At 49.1% G+C, this 18,359-nt stretch overlaps 1 protein-coding gene across 6 annotated transcripts; it reads left to right on the top strand.

Annotated features, from left to right (window-relative positions):
* The first annotated feature begins 1,047 nt into the window (after positions 1–1,047).
* Positions 1,048–18,359, top strand: mgaa (MAX dimerization protein MGA a). Of its 6 annotated transcripts, none has more exons than XM_061300776.1 (23): positions 1,048–1,543; positions 2,436–3,498; positions 5,433–6,939; positions 7,544–7,655; positions 7,746–7,835; positions 8,068–8,196; positions 8,325–8,447; positions 8,516–9,192; positions 9,260–9,533; positions 9,882–10,003; positions 10,077–10,145; positions 10,218–10,281; positions 10,337–10,626; positions 10,761–11,000; positions 11,099–11,666; positions 11,870–12,040; positions 12,344–12,882; positions 12,947–13,066; positions 13,134–13,239; positions 13,357–13,447; positions 13,817–14,184; positions 17,269–17,409; positions 17,860–18,359. In XM_061300776.1, exons 2-23 carry the CDS (start codon positions 2,495–2,497, stop codon positions 18,207–18,209), a joined length of 7,155 nt encoding a protein of 2,384 aa, XP_061156760.1. In that variant the 5' UTR covers positions 1,048–1,543; positions 2,436–2,494; the 3' UTR covers positions 18,210–18,359. The 6 variants fall into 6 exon arrangements, 5 of the variants coding, with proteins under 5 accessions (XP_061156760.1, XP_061156762.1, XP_061156761.1 ...); XM_061300778.1 differs by having other exon boundaries at positions 1,049–1,665; positions 8,531–9,192; XM_061300777.1 differs by having other exon boundaries at positions 1,049–1,665; positions 8,528–9,192.

The following is an 18,359-nucleotide window of genomic DNA, read 5'->3' as shown; positions in this document are numbered from 1 at the left end:
CAGAGCACGCACGTGAAAGGGGAGGCGACAACTAGTACGCGGCTCCTGGGCTGGTGCTATGGCTAGTGTCCAAAAAGACGAGGAAATTTGCTCCCCTTTAGGCTTCAAGTCATTCGTTTGGAAGCACTTTGGATTCCAAAGAAAAGATGGCTCAACGGACAAGACACGTGCAGTTTGTAAATCCTGCCATGCGGTGATCAAATATTCAGGGAGCACAAATCTCGCCGCACATTTAAAGAAAAAACACGACATCAAAGTTCAGTGTTAAAGTAAGCAATTTGTATACTACAATACTCTTGTAATTTCCTAAATAAAGAGTTTGCAGTACCTTGTTGATTTTGCGTATGAATTGTTATAAATCAGGATATTGTTCTATATTTTTTTATTAAAAAAAAAAAAAAAAAATCGATCGTAGAGCACTATATGGCGATATATCGTGAGTGAATCGCAGCAGGCTTTAAGATATCGGCAAATATCGTATCGTAGTTCTTTATATCAATATTATATCGTATCGTGACAAAACCCGCGATTTACACCCCTACACTGTACTACTCGTAGCATGTGAAAAGACAAGCATGTTACCATTCTGTGCACATTAACGACTTGTGTAAGTGGGTGTTGTGGATCTTACTTCAGACAAGTACACACCGTGGTAATTCTACTACCTCAAATAAAATGTTTTTGTGTAAAACATATTGCCATAATTGTCTCCGTGGACTGGTATGCATACTAATAGTCTTTTCATCCACCGTTGTGTAACTACACATCATTGTTGGGTTACTACTATAGACCAGTTAAGTTGTACCTCCTCAATTCTGTTCGCTAGAAGTACTGACTTTTTTTTTCTTTTTCACGTGTTGTCATTCATAGCCTATTTTGACATGGCAGGGTATAAAATGCAGAGATCCCCGCAGTTCCTAAATACAGCATGTAAACGCGAAAATTTTCTGATTCATAATTACTCAACTATAGTTACGTTTTGTACGTAAATTGCTTCTAACCATTGAAGTACACTAGGACGAAAATAGACTTCAGCCATTTTGCGCGGCGAACAAGTGTTATGTCGTCGGTGTGTTACTGCACGTCGTTGTCATGACTAGTTGTACTTGTATTACTACACGTCGTCGTAGTTGACCGCACGCGTACCGGGACACGCGTGGTTGCACTCTCAAATCCGTCGTTATGCTACCGCTTCGTTGCACAAGCTCAAACGAGTCGTCCTTATGTCCTTACTACACGTCGTAATTGAGTTTACTTCAGATCACGCCCCACTAGCGGTCCGAGGTTGCTGTTGAAGCTCGTGCCGCGGTACAAACCCTACCGAATCCGTTTCGGGGCCAACACGCTGCCGCCGGCTGTCGGACTACAACGGTGACGACGGTCTCGGTGGAACGGCGACGTCTGACCGACGACGAAGGAGAGGCAGGTGGCAGCGGCACGGCATTAAAATGGCGGCCGAGGAGGGTGCGCACTGCGCAGTCACGCGTTGTGACGTAGCAGCACACAGAAGGACCGACCGACTGACGGCAGCACGCTGCTAGCGGTAGGAACAACTAACCAAGCAAGAAAGAAAGCTGTCGAAGAGACGCGAACAGAGCGGACAGGGTCGTTAAGTGGATTGAGGTCACGGTGTCCGCGCGGTAGAAGCTCTTAACCGTGTGGAAGGTAATCAGAGTGACGTCATGAAACGCATGGTCGTGTTTGATGGAGATTGTGCTTGTGCTTCAGGCCCAGCTAGGTTCCTACTATCCTAGCTAGCCAGTTAGCCGATTGTATTCCCTTGTTGCATGATGCTTGGATATGAAGTAGTAGGATATGTATTTATGATAACGTTTAAAGCAACGTGCAAATAAATAATTTAAATAGAGGTTTTGTTGAGTTAACTTGTTTTGTCTCAAATGTGTAAATAGCCATCTTTAGTTAAGTCGCCGTCTGATCTCAAAATAAAGCACATTTCAAACTAACATAAAAAACAACAACAACAAATAGGTAATTATATTTTACTATTGTCTGTAGCTATGAATGTAAATGTGACAAGATTGACCAAAATAACAGCTTTTAAAACGCTGAGTCTTGTTGGAATCATACCCTGAAGATTTGGAATATCTGATGATGGGTTCCGGAAAAATTGCGTTTTTCCTGTGGGAGAACAAAATAGCCTTTTTGGAGATTATTTGTGGCAAAACGACCCGAATGAGGCTAAGTAGTAGAGAAAAGTATCTACTCATTACGTGTTGTCAAACAATCTTCTAGCTCGTCCAGTTGCTATTTGGTCTCTAAATGGAAGAACAGTCTTGTTGGCGTAATGTAACGTGTTCACAATGAATTGTACGCATGCAAATTCGTTGCCAGGTTAGCGTTACAGCATTGGATGTATGCTATGATGTCATTATAAGCATGCTTGGTAAAGTACTTGTTTCACCCCTCCCCCCCAGGATGTTCTTGTGCCCTCTGGTAAGACATAGAAAATGCTAAAGACGTGTGGAATGCGCCCATGGCCTCTAAGGCACAACAGAAAGTGATGGTGTTTGATGACGGCAGGTCGGCCAGCCCTGCATTTGCGCCTGATGCTGATTATCTGCCTCAGCACTTTGCTCAGGCAGGCCGAGGCTCAAATGGATGTTACAAAGAGGCCACCCAGACGGGTGAAGCCGACGCGCAGTCAGGAACATCCTGCAGTAGACGCGCTGCCGCCAAACTGTCAAGAGGGGATTTGCTTCCAGCTGAGAGCACTTGCAGAGGCATCCAAGTGACTTTGGACAACAACAACATGTGGAACGAGTTCTTCAGGTGTAAAACTGAAATGATTCTGACGAAGCAAGGCAGCAGGATGTTTCCATATTGCCGGTTTCGCATCTCTGGACTGCAGCCGTCCAAGAAGTATGTTTTGATGATGGATGTTCAGCTAGTAGGCCAGAATCGTTACACCTGGACCGGGACCAGCTGGCAAGCGGCTGGGAAGGCGGAACGACACGTGACAAATCTTCTGTTTGCCCATCCCGAATCACCTGCCGCCGGTCAGCTCTGGATGCAGAATCCGGTTTCGTTTTACAAACTGAAGCTGACCAGCAACGCGGCCGACCAGCAAGGCAACGTCCTAGTGCACCCGATGCATCGCTACATTCCGCGTTTGCATGTGGTCCAGACGGAGAAAGCTCCTGAAGACATTAAGCTGAATGCCTCAAACGTTGCCACGTTCACATTTCAACAGACTGAGTTCATGGCTGTCACCATGTACCACAACTGCCAATTTGCTCAACTCAAAGTCGATTACAACCCATTTGCTAAGGGACTCAGGGAGGACGGTGTCGGTTCGCTCGGCCCAAAGAGGAAATCCAACCAAGGTGAAGCTGCAGTATCCGGTCAGCAGCAACCGCTCAAGAAAAGCTTGAAGTCTTTGCTTGCAAATCACAAAGCTCGAAGCTTTACGAACACTACAAATTGTGTCCAAGAAGTATCCTTGGGACCTGCACCCCAAGTTGTGAAGAACACTACCTGGTAAGCGCTTCTTCTTTTAAAGATGCTTTTATTCTTTACTGCAACATCACATTGTTTCCTACTCTGAGCTTGAGTTGTCCTTCAAGAAGTCCTCCATGTTGCTGAGTGTTTTGGGGAAGTGACCCATTCTGTAAATGAGAATGTACAGTGCCTTGCGAAAGTATTCGGCCCCCTTGAACCTTTCAACATTTCAGGCTTCAAACATAAATATATAAAAGTTAAAACCTTTGTCAAGAATCAACAAGTGGGACACAATCGTGAAGTGGAACAAAATTTATTGGATAATTTAAACTTTTTTAACAAAAAAAACTGAAAAGTGGGGCGTGCAATATTATTCGGCCCCCTTGCGCTAATACGTTGTAGCGCCACCTTTTGTTGCAATTACAGCTACAAGTCGCTTGGGGTATGTCTATCAGTTTTGCACATCAACAGACTGGAATTCTTGCCCATTCTTCCTTGCAAAACAGCTCGAGCTCAGGTTGGATGGAGAGCGTTTGTGAACAGCAGTCTTCAGCGCTTTCCACAGATTCTCGATTGGATTCAGGTCTGGACTTTGACTTGACCATTGGATACGTCTATTTGTGAACCATTCCATTGTAGATTTGGCTTTATTTTGGATCATTGTCCTGTTGGAAGATTAATCTCCGTCCCAGTCTCAGGTCTTTTGCAGACTCCAACAGGTTTTCTTCCAGAATGGTCCTGTATTTGGCTCCATCCATCTTCCCATCAATTTTAGCCATCTTCCCTGTCCCTGCTGAAGAAAAGCAGGCCCAAACCATGATGCTGCCACCACGATGTTTGATGGTGTGTTCAGGGTGATGAGCTGTGTTACTTTTACGCCAAACATATTGTTTTGCATTGTGGCCAAAAAGTTCGATTTTGGTTTCATCTGACCAGAGCACCTTCCTCCACATATTTGGTGTGTCTCCCAGGTGGCTTGTGGCAAACTTTAAAAGAGACTTTTTATGGCTATCTTTGAGAAATGGCTTTCTTCTTGTCACTCTTCCATAAAGGCCAGATTTGTACAGTGCACGACTGATTGCTGTCCTATGGACAGACTCTCCCACCTCAGCTGTAGTTATCTGCAGTTCATCTAAAGTGATCATGGGCCTCTTGGCTGCATCTCTGATCAGTCTTCTCCTTGTTTGAGATGAAAGTTTGGAGGGACGGCCGGATCTTGGTAGATTTGTAGTGGTCTGATACTCCTTCCATTTCAATATAATTGCTTGCACAGTGCTCCTTGAGATGTTTAAAGCTTGGGAAATCTTTTTGTATCCAAATCCGGCTTTAAACTTCTCCACAACAGTATCTAGGACCTGCCTGGTGTGTTCCTTTGTCTTCATGGCTCTCTCTGGGCTTTAAACAGAACCCTGAGACCATCAAAGAGCAGGTGCATTTATACGGAGACTTGATTACACACAGGTGCATTCTATTTATCATCATCAGTCATTTAGGACAACATTGGATCATTCAAAGATCCTCACTGAACGTCTGGGGTGAGTTTGCTGCACTGAAAGTAAAGGGGCCGAAGAATATTGCACGCCCCACTTTTCAGTTTTTTATTCGTTAAAAAAGTTTAAATTATCCAACAAATTTCATTCCACTTTACGATTGTGTCCCACTTGTTGATTCTTGACAAAAAATTAAAATTTTATATCTTTATGTTTGAAGCCTGAAATGTGGTGAAATGTTGAAAGGGTCAAGGGGGCCGAATACCTTCGCAAGGCACTGTATGTCTTGGTGCTTGCCTGATCTGCTCTGTGCTTAGTCGTAGATAAAATGAATCCTTCTCAAGATGCCGTTAGAACGAGCTGTCTTGGTTCTGACACCATGGTCTTCAGACTTGATTGACAGGCACCAGTGATTGTTTGTTGTCTCCTTACAACCACCTTGTGAGTTGTAAATTAATGACATGCTACTGTTGTTTCCTTTAGCAACAACTCACGACCAGCAGATCAATTAAGCGGGGACCTCGGCCGAGAGGCGCACATTTCTTTAACGAGATGCAGCGTGGACTCCTCAAAGGGACTTGAGCAAAGCAACGCTATTACAACTGCAGGAAACGCCACAAGCCAAGACATTGATAAAGCCAATAAGCAGTCGACAGAGTCCTCAAGTGAAGCTCCACCGCAAACAAAGGGCCAAGGACTGGTTGTTTCTGAGCCTGAACGTCAGTCCAAGGTCCAACGGCCTCTTCCTCTGCCGGCCTTGGCCCTGTTCTTGAAAAAGCATTCCACTAAGACCAAGGCCGTCAAGAGCAAGTTGGAAGCTTCCTCGACCCAAGTTCCTGCAGAGGTCCAAAGCGGGACAAGCACCACTTCTGCGAATCAGAATCCAAACACAACATCTCATGTGAAACCTGACAACCAGGGTTCTACCCCAAGCGGATCAGACAAGTTGAGTCTGGGAGAAGAACCTTCACAAGCGCTCTGCAGTCTGGCTTCTCCGGAAGCAAAACGATTAAGAACTTGCCCTAATGTCCTGGTGCGTTCAGCTTGTGAGCCAGCAAAAGCAGAGTTTGCCAAGGTTGAAGAGCCACTTGGAAACCATAAGACTTTGCTTTGTTCATCCTATCCTACCTCCTCTTTGTCTCCACTGTTGAACCGTGATACTCCCGACATGGCAACCACCCCGCCTCCCTCAGTGTCCAAGTCTGCTCATTTTCTTGCTGGCTCACCGTGTTCAGCTTTTAGCTTTGAGCTGTTGTCCCCCGTGAGTTCGCCAGAGCCACTGCCTTCTCTCCCTGCTACCTTTAACTTGGAGCTGGACTCTGGCTCTTCCAAGGCTCCTGAGGCTTCACTGTCAAGCAAAGACTGTGACCCGTCTGTCTTTAAGTGGTATACGGTGTTACCTCCTCCTGAACCCTACGTGGTGCCCTCTTTTGAAGTGTTCCAGCCCACGGCTCAGAAACTTTCACTGGAGTCCTCCTTGTTGCCTTCCCAAAGTGCAGCCAATGAGCCATCCCCGTCTGGTGTCCCGGTCCAGCCCGATCCCCCAGCTGTCCATTCTCTTTCTTTTCAAGAGAGTGAGCAGCCGCTGCCTTTCCCAGCGGAACTGTCTCCCCTTGCACTTCCGCTCACTCTCTCGCCAACGTTTTCCTCCTTGGATGGTGACGCGTTGTCCCCTACGCCTTCTATCGCCGATCTTGTGCAGTTTTTCTCGACAGAAGAGCACCTCGCAATGGGGGTGGAGTTTCCCAACGCGGATTCGCTTCTACCTCCCTGTCCGGCTGATGTCTCGGGAGAAGCCAACACATCGGCTCCTCCTGAGCATGTCCTGACGATGGCGTCCCCCAAACAACTGAAGAGCAAAAACAAGGCTCGGCGGCGAAAAGCCGCCATGTCCGATTTGGACCTGAAGACGGACGACTCCGCCTACGTGACCATGCAGCCTAACCTGGAAGAAGTTGAGGAGCAGCTCTTTATCTCCTTCACGTCCAAGGTAGCCAACTCGCACATTCACGCGGCCATATTGTTTGTCACCATCTTCCTCATCAAGATAATGTCAAATTGAGCACCGTCAAGTAAAGATCTTATGAGCGCCAAAGTTTCAACGTGCACCAGAGCCAGTCTCCAGTTGATGGAATTCACGGCTTTGAACCACAGCGCTCATTTGAAATGAGTCCGTAGTTGCACGTGTAGAGGCCATCAGAATGCACTTGCTCCAACTTTTACCTCTTTTGTCCATTTCAAATTCTTGGGAAATGACCATTGTTCTTTGTTTAGAAATTGCATTTTGCAAAATGTTGTCGATTTCTACGATCCCAAATATAGCAAAACATAAACATCAGTATAAAGCTGTTGATTTCCTTCTTTTTTTTAATAGTTTTTTTTATTTATTTATAGTTTTGACATTGTTATGAACTTAAATTAGGTTGCAAATTTGCAAAATATTCCGTAAAAAATATGTTGCCACTGTTATGTTAGAGGTCATGACCCCAAAATGCTGGCTTGCAAGTCAGTATTAGATCATCTCTGTGATTTTGGTCCCTGGACAGGTTCCTGGTGTCGTCACTCCAAAGAAAAACAATGCTTTTATGTTTTAGGAGGCTCTCAAACTTCATATCGCAGAGAGTGACGAGCAAGAAGCAAACAGCCGGCTTGTGCCGTCGCTGCCGGACGTTGGCCTGCTGCGAGCAGTGGAAGATCGCTCTTGTGGTAATCGTTCATCTGAACAGCCGCGCCTCCGGCTCAACCTTTCTTCTTTGTGCTTAGTTCGCCGCTTCCCGTTTTGACTCTTATCACCAGACGAGACGATCACTTTCTATGAGGAAGCTCTTGTCAAAGACCTCAAGATGATGAAGCACCAGCAGATCATCCACCCAGTGCTCCAAGAGGGTCGGAATCATCAGTTTCCTCTCTCCTGAAATTTGTTTGCCATTCAGCAGAATTGCAGAACACCTTCCAAACTTACTATCATCTCATAAAAAAAGAAAAAAAATCTAAAAATTTTTTTTTTTTCCTCCCCATCTCAGTCGTCATAGTCATGTGTTGTGTTTTCCTCTTCACCAAAGTCTGTAGCAGTTTTGCCATCAAGCTAACTAACGTTCATGTTATGTCATTTGGTCAGTTGGACTGAAGATGAACCTGCTGGACGCCAGCCTCTGCATTGACCTGCAGTACTTGGGTGTGCGTCTCCCCATACCACCCCCGGGAGCCAGTGTGGAGCCTCTAAGCCAGGCACTGCCGCCGTTGCAGGGTGAGTCACAGAGTTTAAGGTTGGACTCGTCAACATTAGCCATGAGCGCCAGGCTGTTTGTCACCATGACAACCGTCGCCTTTGTCGATGCTCAGTGTACTTTAATTCGTCTTTCTGTATTTTTCTAGGCGCTTCTGGATCGTTTGTGTCCAGGACCGGAAAGACGACAGATGTGACGCAAATTAAAGGTTGGAGGGAAAAGTTCAGTCCCTCGCAATCCTCTGAGACTCCGTTGCCTTCCAAGGCCGAAGGTGACCCATATACTCTCGATAACGTGCGCTGTCTCGTGTGCGACTCTCGAATGTCGCCTTTCATGAAGCTTTGCTCTTAGCAGTGTCGGTCAGCTCAGAGCAGAACCGCAAGAACTTGTCGGCGTTCTGCAGTGACATGCTGGACCAATACCTGGAGAGCGAGGCCAAGCTGATCGACCAGCGTGTGGCCAGCTTCTCTCAGCCACCACCAGATTCGCTGCCCGTCTACGAGCTTCCCACCAGCAGCAGCAGCTATGTGCGCACGCTCGGCAGCGTCCTCAAGAAGCAAAGCGCCGCCCCGCCCAGCTTCGACCTCATCACTGGGTTCATCCCACCCTCCAAGAGAGCCAAAGCCCCCCACCCGCAGCTTAAGACCTCTAGGAAAGCTGAAAGGAAGCCCAAGAGTTCCAAACCCCTTTTGACAGACTGCCGCCAGGCCCCAGCTCCCCACGTGGAGGAGTCTCCAAAACCAAAGGAAACTCTGCCCATAGTCTGCCCTGCGCCAAACATGCTGGTCTCTCCTCCCGCTCAGTCCCCTCCTTTTGAGAGGAGGAAGAGGCTTAAACGTAAGCCGGCCCCGCAACAGTTTGGCGCAGACCATTCAAGTTCCCTCCAACCGCCGCTGACCCGAGGCTTGCTCAGGCAGAAGGACCTGGAGGACGACGCTGCCTGGGCGGGGCATCCTCGCACCTTCGTCACGGAAGAGAGGGCCTCCATATCGCTGACGTCGCTTTTCACCTTAAAGGTAGTTGATTTGTTCCCATGTCAGCACTTGATATGTTTTGCACACACTCCCATGTGATTCCCGGCAGGGTTTTGTGAGCGAGAATCCCACCGCCCCCATCCAGCTGGCACCCCGGCCCGATCCAGCGTGCCTCAACGACTTCTGCCGCCTGGGCTGCATCTGCTCCTGCCTGGCCCGCACGGCCCGGCTCAGCCACTGCGGCCGGCCGCAGTGCATGCTGGGCTGTAGCTGCCTCAAGCAGAAGGTGGTTCTGCTCAAGAACCTGGACGGCTCAGACTCCAGCCCATCGGGCTGCGGCGCCACCAAAAGGAAGAAGAGGAAGAGGATGAAGATGGCCTACAGTAAGTCCGTGTAGCTCTGGATTGCTCATACACTGCCGGTTCAGCAAAAAACATTCAAGTGTGCACACACAAGACAAGCGAGTTCATGATGGACTTTTGACTCAATTTTTACCCAAGCTGGTCTCAATCAAGCCAATGCGCCACGTCGTACTTAAAGTCGACACCAACGGATGGCCGCCATCTTGGTTCCCCGAATCTGTCGGATGAGGTTGCAAAAAGTTACAAGACTGCTAAACTTGACAGTAGAAAAGAAACCAAAAAATGTCTGTTCAAAATATGGAAAATGTCAAAAGACATCTGCAAGATGGATTTGAACTTCCAGGCGTCGTTTTTTTTCTTTCCCTTCAGTACTCAAGGAAGCTGACAGCGTCTCTCAGCCCGCTGAGCGCATCCGGACGCTATGGAAGAGGGACGACGGCGACGCCCACTCAGAGGTGACGCATGTCCCCAAAGCTGTCTTGCTTTCCAAGGTGCTCTTCCGTCTTATTTCATTTAGCCAAAAATGAACCTCGAAATTAACAAACGATCCGCGTGATCCAAAAGGCGACACAGGACACCGGCAGCTGTGCCCGAGTTAGAAGATTTGTGGGAAAGTGTGGAACAACGCAGCAGGTAAGTGCTGACTGACTCAATGGAGAATTTCAGCCAGCAACCTTCCACTGACCTTCAACCTCCATCATCCAGCCATTCAGGAAGCCCAAACGGCGCAAGATGAAATGTGGCAAAAAACCCGTAACTTTGCATCCAGGTAAGTTCCTCCTGTTTTTGTGTGGTCCCATTTGGAAGTGAATAAGAAAGAGGAGGGGGGGCTGATGGTGTGAGCGTCACGGCCGTCTTGCCAGCTGAGCCGCCAAACCTTGCGGAGGAGTCGAGAGCGTCCAGACGTCTGACCATCCTCACCGAGGGTCGCTGGACGTGTGACGAGGACCGCGACCACGTGCTGAAGATGCTGTGCGAGGCCATGGCCCAGGACCTACTGAAAAAGCCCTTTTGGGCACGCACGTACCAGATCAGCCCCATCAGCCAGACGGTGGAGGACAGCGGCACCATCCACTACAAAGTTCTCATCAGCAAACAAGATGGCGCTCAGAAGGTTAGTGCGCATGACAGAGTATGTTGTTCAGCTCCAGTCAAGATAAGTCCAAACAAAGTACAATCTTTTCTAAAGGTCAATGACTTCCACCTTTGCTGTCAAAAACATTTGTGGTGCCTCATCAAACCCGGCAGGCTGAGGAGGTGGAGCCCATGGAGGCCTGGCAACGTGAGGTCACCGAGGAGGATTTTACAGAGGACTCTCCTCAGGAGCCCGATCAAAGCGACACAGAAGAAGATTCGGCGGAGCGAGGTTGGAGCGAGTGGGATGACAGGAGCCAGATGGGCTTGGCTCTGCCCTTCTTCAACGGCGTCTCAGCCGCCGGCTTCCTGTCGGCCAGCAAGAAGCGAGCGGGTGGCACTGACCCCATCCAGGTGAGCTGTGACGATGTTGACGCTTTTAGAGCTTTTTAGAGCGCTTTCGAAGGCAACTGAGTGATGGATTGGATCGGCTGGCTTGTGTCTGCATGCAGGTGAATGGGAAAAAGTATCCTCTGGCCAAGATCCAATTAGGCGAGATGGGGGCGCTCCACCCTGCCAACCGTCTGGCGGCGTATCTGACCGGCCGTGTGGCGGCCGCCAAGAAGCAGACCATTATTCCAACCTTACCCGAACCCCAGCGGATGTCTTCTCACCGCCATGGGCTGACGTACCCAACCGCCAAGTCAACCGCTGTCTCCACGTCAACCGCTGTCTCCATGGCAACCGCTGCGTCCACGGCACTCGTTACTACTACAGCCCCGACCACCACGTCACCCGCCGTCTCCACGGGTAATGCCGTCTCCACGGGTAATGCCGTCAACACGGAAACCACCGCGTCCATCGCACTTGTCGCTGCCACAACTGCCTTCAGTGTAGCTGCCATCTCCCCGGAAACTGCCGCTTTTTCGTCAACTGCCGTCTCTACGGCAATCGCCCCCCTCACATCACCGGTTACTACCGCATTTGCCGTCACCACAGCAACCTTGACCTCAACATCAACCGTCACCGCTACGCCTGCTACCGCTATCACTTACTACTTGGTGCCACCTCCACCATCAGGTGAGCTTAAAGTGAACTCAACATAACTGATTTTCCGGTGTCGTGTAACAATTTCCATTCATGTCCTGACTGAGCGAGCTAATTATTCCTCACAAAAGCAGATTGCGCGTGTTTGCTAATCATTCCTCACAAAAAGCAGATTGCACGTGTTTGGAAACAGCACACACATGACTTTTGGGGGTCTTGAATTGTTCCGCTCGCAGGTCCCCGCATGCCGACGGCCCACCCGGCCGTGTCCTCCTCCTCAACAGTCCGGATGATTCTGCGGCAGGTGCAGAGTCCGACGGGCGTTCGCTACTACCGCAGACCGGATGGCAAACTGGTTCAGCTGATCCCAGTCAGCCAGCTGAGAGGGGCCGCCCCCTGCAAGACAGGCGAGTCCCCAAAAGGAAAACCCCTGTCCAGTGTCCCAATGCTCGGTGTCGGCACATTTAATATTTTCTGCACGATTGAAAGGCACATCAGAGCTCAGACTCTCACTCATAGTCCGCATTCGCTATTTGTTTTGACGCTTGTGAGTGAGTTCCGAATCAAAAAATATGATTGTAAAGGGCGTGCACTTCTCGAGTGCTTCGTCATCGCAAATGGTCTGGCGCCATATGAAAAATGAGAAGGAGAATTGCGCGCAAAGATCCTTGTTTACAAATCGTGATGAAAGCTGCTCTTGTTGTCCTCAGGTTCCACCCGCGCCTCTGGAACTTCTTCTCTCATGGCTCCTGCGAGCGGCACGGCTGGTGGCCCAGTGCCGCTGAGCACAAACGCCGGCATCTCGGGCCTCAAGTCGTTCACGGTCAACCGCATCTCCTTCCCGCTCCTCCTCGATTCCGCGTCCTTGAGTCAGAAGAGCAGCACCGACAGAAACATTCTCGCCACCTCCACAAAGAATCCTGTTACCGCCGAGGCGGCCGGCCCTGACCTCGTCAGTTCGGAAGTCCGCAGCGTGACAGCCGAGACAGCACCCACGGCCCTCCTGAATAACCCGGATGTGGCAGAGTCAAAAGTTTCAGGCGCACAGGCTCCTTCATTCAGCTCGCCGGAGCCAGCCAGGGATGTGGCGGACCTGGACGTGGTCTGCATTGTGGATGACGAGAAAAACGTCCGAGATCGCAAGGGCCGTGTTATCAACCTGGTGGACTCGTCCAGCGACCGGACGGATCACTCATCTGACTCCACGGATGAGTCGACCGACTGCGAAGGACTCCGCTCTGCTGACAGCGTAAGAAAGCTTGTTTGTGGCATTTCAGGACATCCTCAGCCTTACATGTGACATCCTTGTGCAGAAACTTGCCCACAACGTTTCGGAGCGGCTGCGGCGGCACAGGATGTCGCGCATGTTCAGCGAGTTAAGGAATGAACTCCAGCTAAAGGGCAACATGTCCGCCGCCACCACCTTGCATGAGGTGAGTGTGCGACGTTTTTGGCCGCTGAGGGTCCGGCCCTACTTTTGCCGCTGGTCTTTGTTTGCAGGCCGTTCAGGTGATTAAGAAGCTCCGGGCTACCGAAAAGCGTCTGAGACGGGAGAAGATGGCGCTGACCCGACGGAGGGAGCGCTTGATGGCCAGCCTCCTTCCGCGTGAGTTTCCACCTCTTTTGAAATGGCCCCTCATCAAGTTGATGATGCAAGAAGCAGCCCAGAGCGGAGCATGCCCACAAACTAGCTTGACAATAAAACTGTGCTTGTCAATCACAGGTGACGGCGGCCGTGACTGCTACAAGTCGTGGAGGCCAGACAGCCCGGAAGACGACGCCAGCGGGACCAGTTCTGCCAACAAAACAAACTGGTGAGGAGGAGTGTTGGCCTCACAACTCCATTAGATTTTAATTTTCAGTCCATGTTGTGGCGACCGCAAAGAGATGCCGTTTGCTTGATTTGAGCCTCAGCATATGATTCGGAAGCACGCCGCTATGCCTCAAATGCTTTGCCAATGTGTCAAACGAACAAGGAATGAGAAAAAACTGAAAGCAACGCGATGTGATGTTGGGGCAGCTGTAATGTGTGTGTCAATCTGGAGCAAGCCCAAGACCGGCTCCACGGAGGAGAGAGTCGACTTTACGTCAGTCTGATCACAGGGCTGATGATGTCACCACGTGCAGTGACTTGAAAACCGGTGCGTGTGCTTAACCCCGTGCGTGTGCTTAACCCCGAACAGCAATGCCGGCATCATTCGGCCCTCGTCTTCCCCCGAGCCCCGTCCCACGTCCCCGCTCTCGTCTGTGACGACCGACCCCGCCGTTGCTATGGCACCCGCTGCCTCCGAGCTCCACTTAGCAGCCTCTTTGGGTGACGGGGACGTCGTATTTGATTCATCCGTTCAGAAGCTTCCACGGGAACGAGCACCACCCGACCTCGCCTTAGTCGCCCCACCCCCTCCTTCGCCTAAAGCCGCAGCTGTCAATCAGCCAAAGGTGGCCCCACCCGCCACCTCCCACTCGGAGCTGATGGCGAGGAATCGACCCACGACGGTGCCAAACATCTTGTCTCGGTGCAAGAGCCTCGCCCCCTCGCCCGGTGTGAGTGGTAAGTAGCTAAGGCGAGTTAGCACCTGAGTCAAAGCGGCACCACAATTTGATTTACACAAGTAGTGAGCCAGAGCACTCGCAAGGAGCCGCTGTATGGCACTGGCCCCGCCCACACATTCATACCCGACTCGCATTGCTCGCACAGCAGCCGTCCATGTCTGCCGGACGTTGTCGCAGTTATGGAACTCGTGAACCGCTGTAGGCCGTAGCCCCGTCCACCTGGGAGATTTTTTCAGGCCAGGAGTCAGTTATGTAACCAGGCCACCCTGGCCTTGCCCACACGTGCATGTTCACACCCACAGTTAAATGCATGGGCACAAGCAAAACAGATTTGTGCCCACACACATGCACACACAATTGTATGTTTTTGCCCGATTCAAAACAAATATGCACTCCAATATAAGCATAATAGTCACAACAACACTCACCCTGGATATTTTTAGTCCTGGGCAGTTCCAAGACACAGCTGAGGAAGGGTTCACCCACCAAATATTTGGAAGCAAAATATGGGAATGGCTTTCTTTGGGTTTTGTTGTGGGTGATACCGGAAAAACAAATCAAAATCTCTGGAATGAGGGCGATAATCAAAAGGTCTCTCTGACTCTACTGTTGGCCTGTCCCTTGAACTGCTCCCTGGACTTGTGACTGTTGGCCTTTCCCTTGAACTGCTCCCTGGACTTGTCTTACCAGTATACGCTGCATCTACTGAGAGTGTCAGAACAACCAGCATAATAATTATATTATCGACAATAACACATTTAATCAATATCAAAAGAATTATATGTTCAAATATGTTTTTTTTTTCCTTCAAATGTTTCATGCATAGTCAAAGCCTATTCAATCCCATACAGTGATAAATTCTTTTATCTTTTCTTTACCTTTTATCTTTCTGTTCTTTTCCTGTCAGGTGCTCAGACCTAGTACTGGGCTTACTGTCTGAAGCACCAAAACTGGCAATACAGTAATCCCTCGTTTATCGTGGATAATTGGTTCCAAAAACCACCCGCGATAAGTGAAATCCGTGAAGTACGGTCACCAACAAGAAGTACTGGGCAGGCTAACAAGTTAGCGTAAAGATGCTAATTCAAGATCGTGCTAACACGCAAAAACTGACTAATAAATGAATATAAACAAACATTTGGAGCAATACTACATTGTCCTAAAGGTTAGACACATGTTTCATTAATCTAAAAGTTTTATTTTGACTTTTAAATGTTTCTTTTTAATTTGGAAAAAAAATCTGCGATGTAGTGAAGTTGCGATAAACGAAACGCGAAGTATTGAGGCATCACTGTATTTCCACCTTTGCATAGGAAACAGACATATATTTTAATAGGGGTGTAAATCGCGGGTTTTATCACGATATGATATAATATCGATACAAAGAACTACGATACGATATTTGCCGATATCTTAAAGCCTGCTGCGATTCATTCACGATATATCGCGATATAGTGCTCTACGATCGATATTTCTTTTTTAATTAAAAATATAGAACAATATCCTGATTTATAACAATTCATACGCAAAATCAACAAGGTACTGCAAACTCTTTATTTAGGAAATTACAAGAGTATTGCAGTATACGAAGTGCTTATTTTAACACTGAACTTTGATGTCGTGTTTTTTCTTTAAATGTGCGGCGAGATTTGTGCTCCCTGAATATTTGATCACCGCATGGCAGGATTTACAAAGTGCACGTGTCTTGCCGGTTGAGCCATCTTTTCTTTGGAATCCAAAGTGCTTCCAAACGAATGACTTGAAGCCTAAAGGGGAGCAAATTTCCTCGTCTTTTTGGACACTAGCCATAGCACCAGCCCAGGAGCAGTGTACTAGTTGTCGACTCCCCTTTCACGTGCCTGCTCTGCTCACAACACAACAACGCCGGGCGCACTGCTCCCGGAAAGAGGAAGCAAGCAACAATGAACTGGATTTCAAAATAAAGTCGCGTCTAATGTCCGAGGTCAAACACGGCGATATAAATCGATGTTTACGTTTAGCATCGATGCCAATAAATCGTAGAGCATTATATAGATTAATCGATGTGTATCGATGTATCGTTACACCCCTATATTTTAATATTCATTTAGCCAGGGCCAGTTACAAAGTTTAGAATAATGTGCATGTAAGAAAGAATAACAAATGACTCTTCAACTTACAAAATAAATTAGAACTAAATCTAACAATGAATCAACAGAGAAACAGCCTTATTACATGCCAGCGGCACATATGCACACCGCACATGCAAACTGGCATACATACGAGCGCACACACAGTTTTTAATGGCACCGTGGGGGGGGGGGGGGGGGGCTGAATAAATTCGGAACTTTTCTGCATTTGGCCGCGTCCTTCTCCAGTGCCTTTCTTTTTTTTGTCCCTCTCCGCACCGACTTTCCTCTTCTTTTTACCACGTTCGAAGTCCATTATCCTCACTTGCAAGCTACACACATCACAGCAGACGGAACCTGACATACGCAACACACCCCTTCCTCCACACGCGCTCTGTGTGGTTGATATGGACTGTGGGGGCGGATGTTAATTTATATAAAACAATCGTCTTTCCCTCCTCACATGCGCCTGAGTGGCCAAAGTGGCCTGGCCTGTCTCTCTGATAGGCGCGCCGCCGCACCGGCAGACTTAAAAAGCAAAACAAAAAAATGGAGACGCAGGCCAGCAGGCCAATCCTAGGCCGGCGCTTCGGGAATACTCCAGATTCTCCCTATGGTCAGTCCGGGCGTGCCGCCCACACACTCAGACCCAACTCGCAGTGCTCGCACGCCGGCCGTCGTCCTCGCTGTCAATCTCTGACGGACGTTGTCACTGTAATGGAGCTCGCGCTCTGGCAATGCCTAGTCCACATGTAGCGTGGTCAGACAATAACGCCAGGCCGGCGGAAGTTCACCGATGCTGGGCTGATCGGCATAAATACTAGATGTGATGACGTCAACACCTTCTTGCGTTGTTCCAAGATTCAACGTTTTTGCACTTTAGTGGCAGGTGCACTCGATCAGAAAAAAATATCACTCAGGTGCACGTCCTGGAAAAAACCTTGCTCATTTGTTTCTGACCACCATAATTGCAGGCGACCTCTGCGGCTTGCAGGCCATCGAGCCCTCTGAGCTTTTATCCATGGTGGGGGCCGCGTTGCCAAGGCAACCCTTCCTGACTCTGACCCCACTGCTGATGGATTGCGCCACGCTGCTGTCTTCTTCAGCAGCAACAGGTACGTAAACAGTCCTGGCACCCCACACTTAGGGTTCTGAAAGGTCGCGCACTATAACAACCAAATCGCTAATTTGGTAACTGCGTGTGCTTTTCATCAGCAGAATGGTGCTTTTTCTTTGCTTTATCAATTTTAAATGTCTTTGTTTTGAATGAAGGGTTTAAGGCAGGGCAGATTTTTTCAGGTCAGGAGTCAGTTATGTAACCAGGCCACCCTGTCCTTGCCCACGCGTGCGCCGCCGCACCGGCAGACTTAAAAAAAAAAATTCAAAAAACAGACACAGGCCAATCCTAGGCCGGCGCTTCGGGAATACTCCCGGTTCTCCCGATGGTCAGTCTGGGCGTGGTTTAAGGTCAAAATGTTATTAATCCAATGGCTTCATCAAAGAAATCATATTGTTAGTTGCAGCCTTAAAGTTGGCACACTAACGTCAAAGTATGTTATCTCCAGTTGAGGACCCGAACAGCTCGTGGCTGCTGGCTCCTGCAACACCACCACAACCACCGGCACCACCAGCTGAGTCGCCGCCCCCCTCATTCTCCGTTGCGACGGCAATGCCACTGGTCAGCCGGGTGGTATTGCCGTCAATCTTTGACCACCAAACTGCCCCCAGGGACGAGACTCCGGGGCTGAATGACCACACACTGGCCCCTCCCCCACTGCTGCACATGAAGGCGGGGGGTGGGCAGGCGGAGCACCTGCCCCCTGCTGAGACTCCGGCGTCCCCGGGCAAGGGTGTGTCTTGGAGGCCCATGCCCAGGTTGGTCCCGCTGGGGCTGCGGGGGGCGCAGCCTACATGAGGATAACGCAAGGATCGGATGATTTGCCCGTTGGCCTGGCAACCGCTCACTGGAACCGGTTTTGTTGGTCCTATTTTTTTTATTTTTATACCTTACAAGTACAGATGTCTGCAACACTAATTTAAATAAAGTCTGACCACATATGTTTTA

This window comes from Syngnathus typhle, linkage group LG16 (genome assembly GCF_033458585.1).
Source record: "Syngnathus typhle isolate RoL2023-S1 ecotype Sweden linkage group LG16, RoL_Styp_1.0, whole genome shotgun sequence".
In the NCBI taxonomy this organism is placed as follows: Eukaryota; Metazoa; Chordata; class Actinopteri; order Syngnathiformes; family Syngnathidae; genus Syngnathus; species Syngnathus typhle.
Note: the sequence above shows the minus strand (reverse complement) of the source record. Positions and strands in the feature narration are given on the sequence as shown.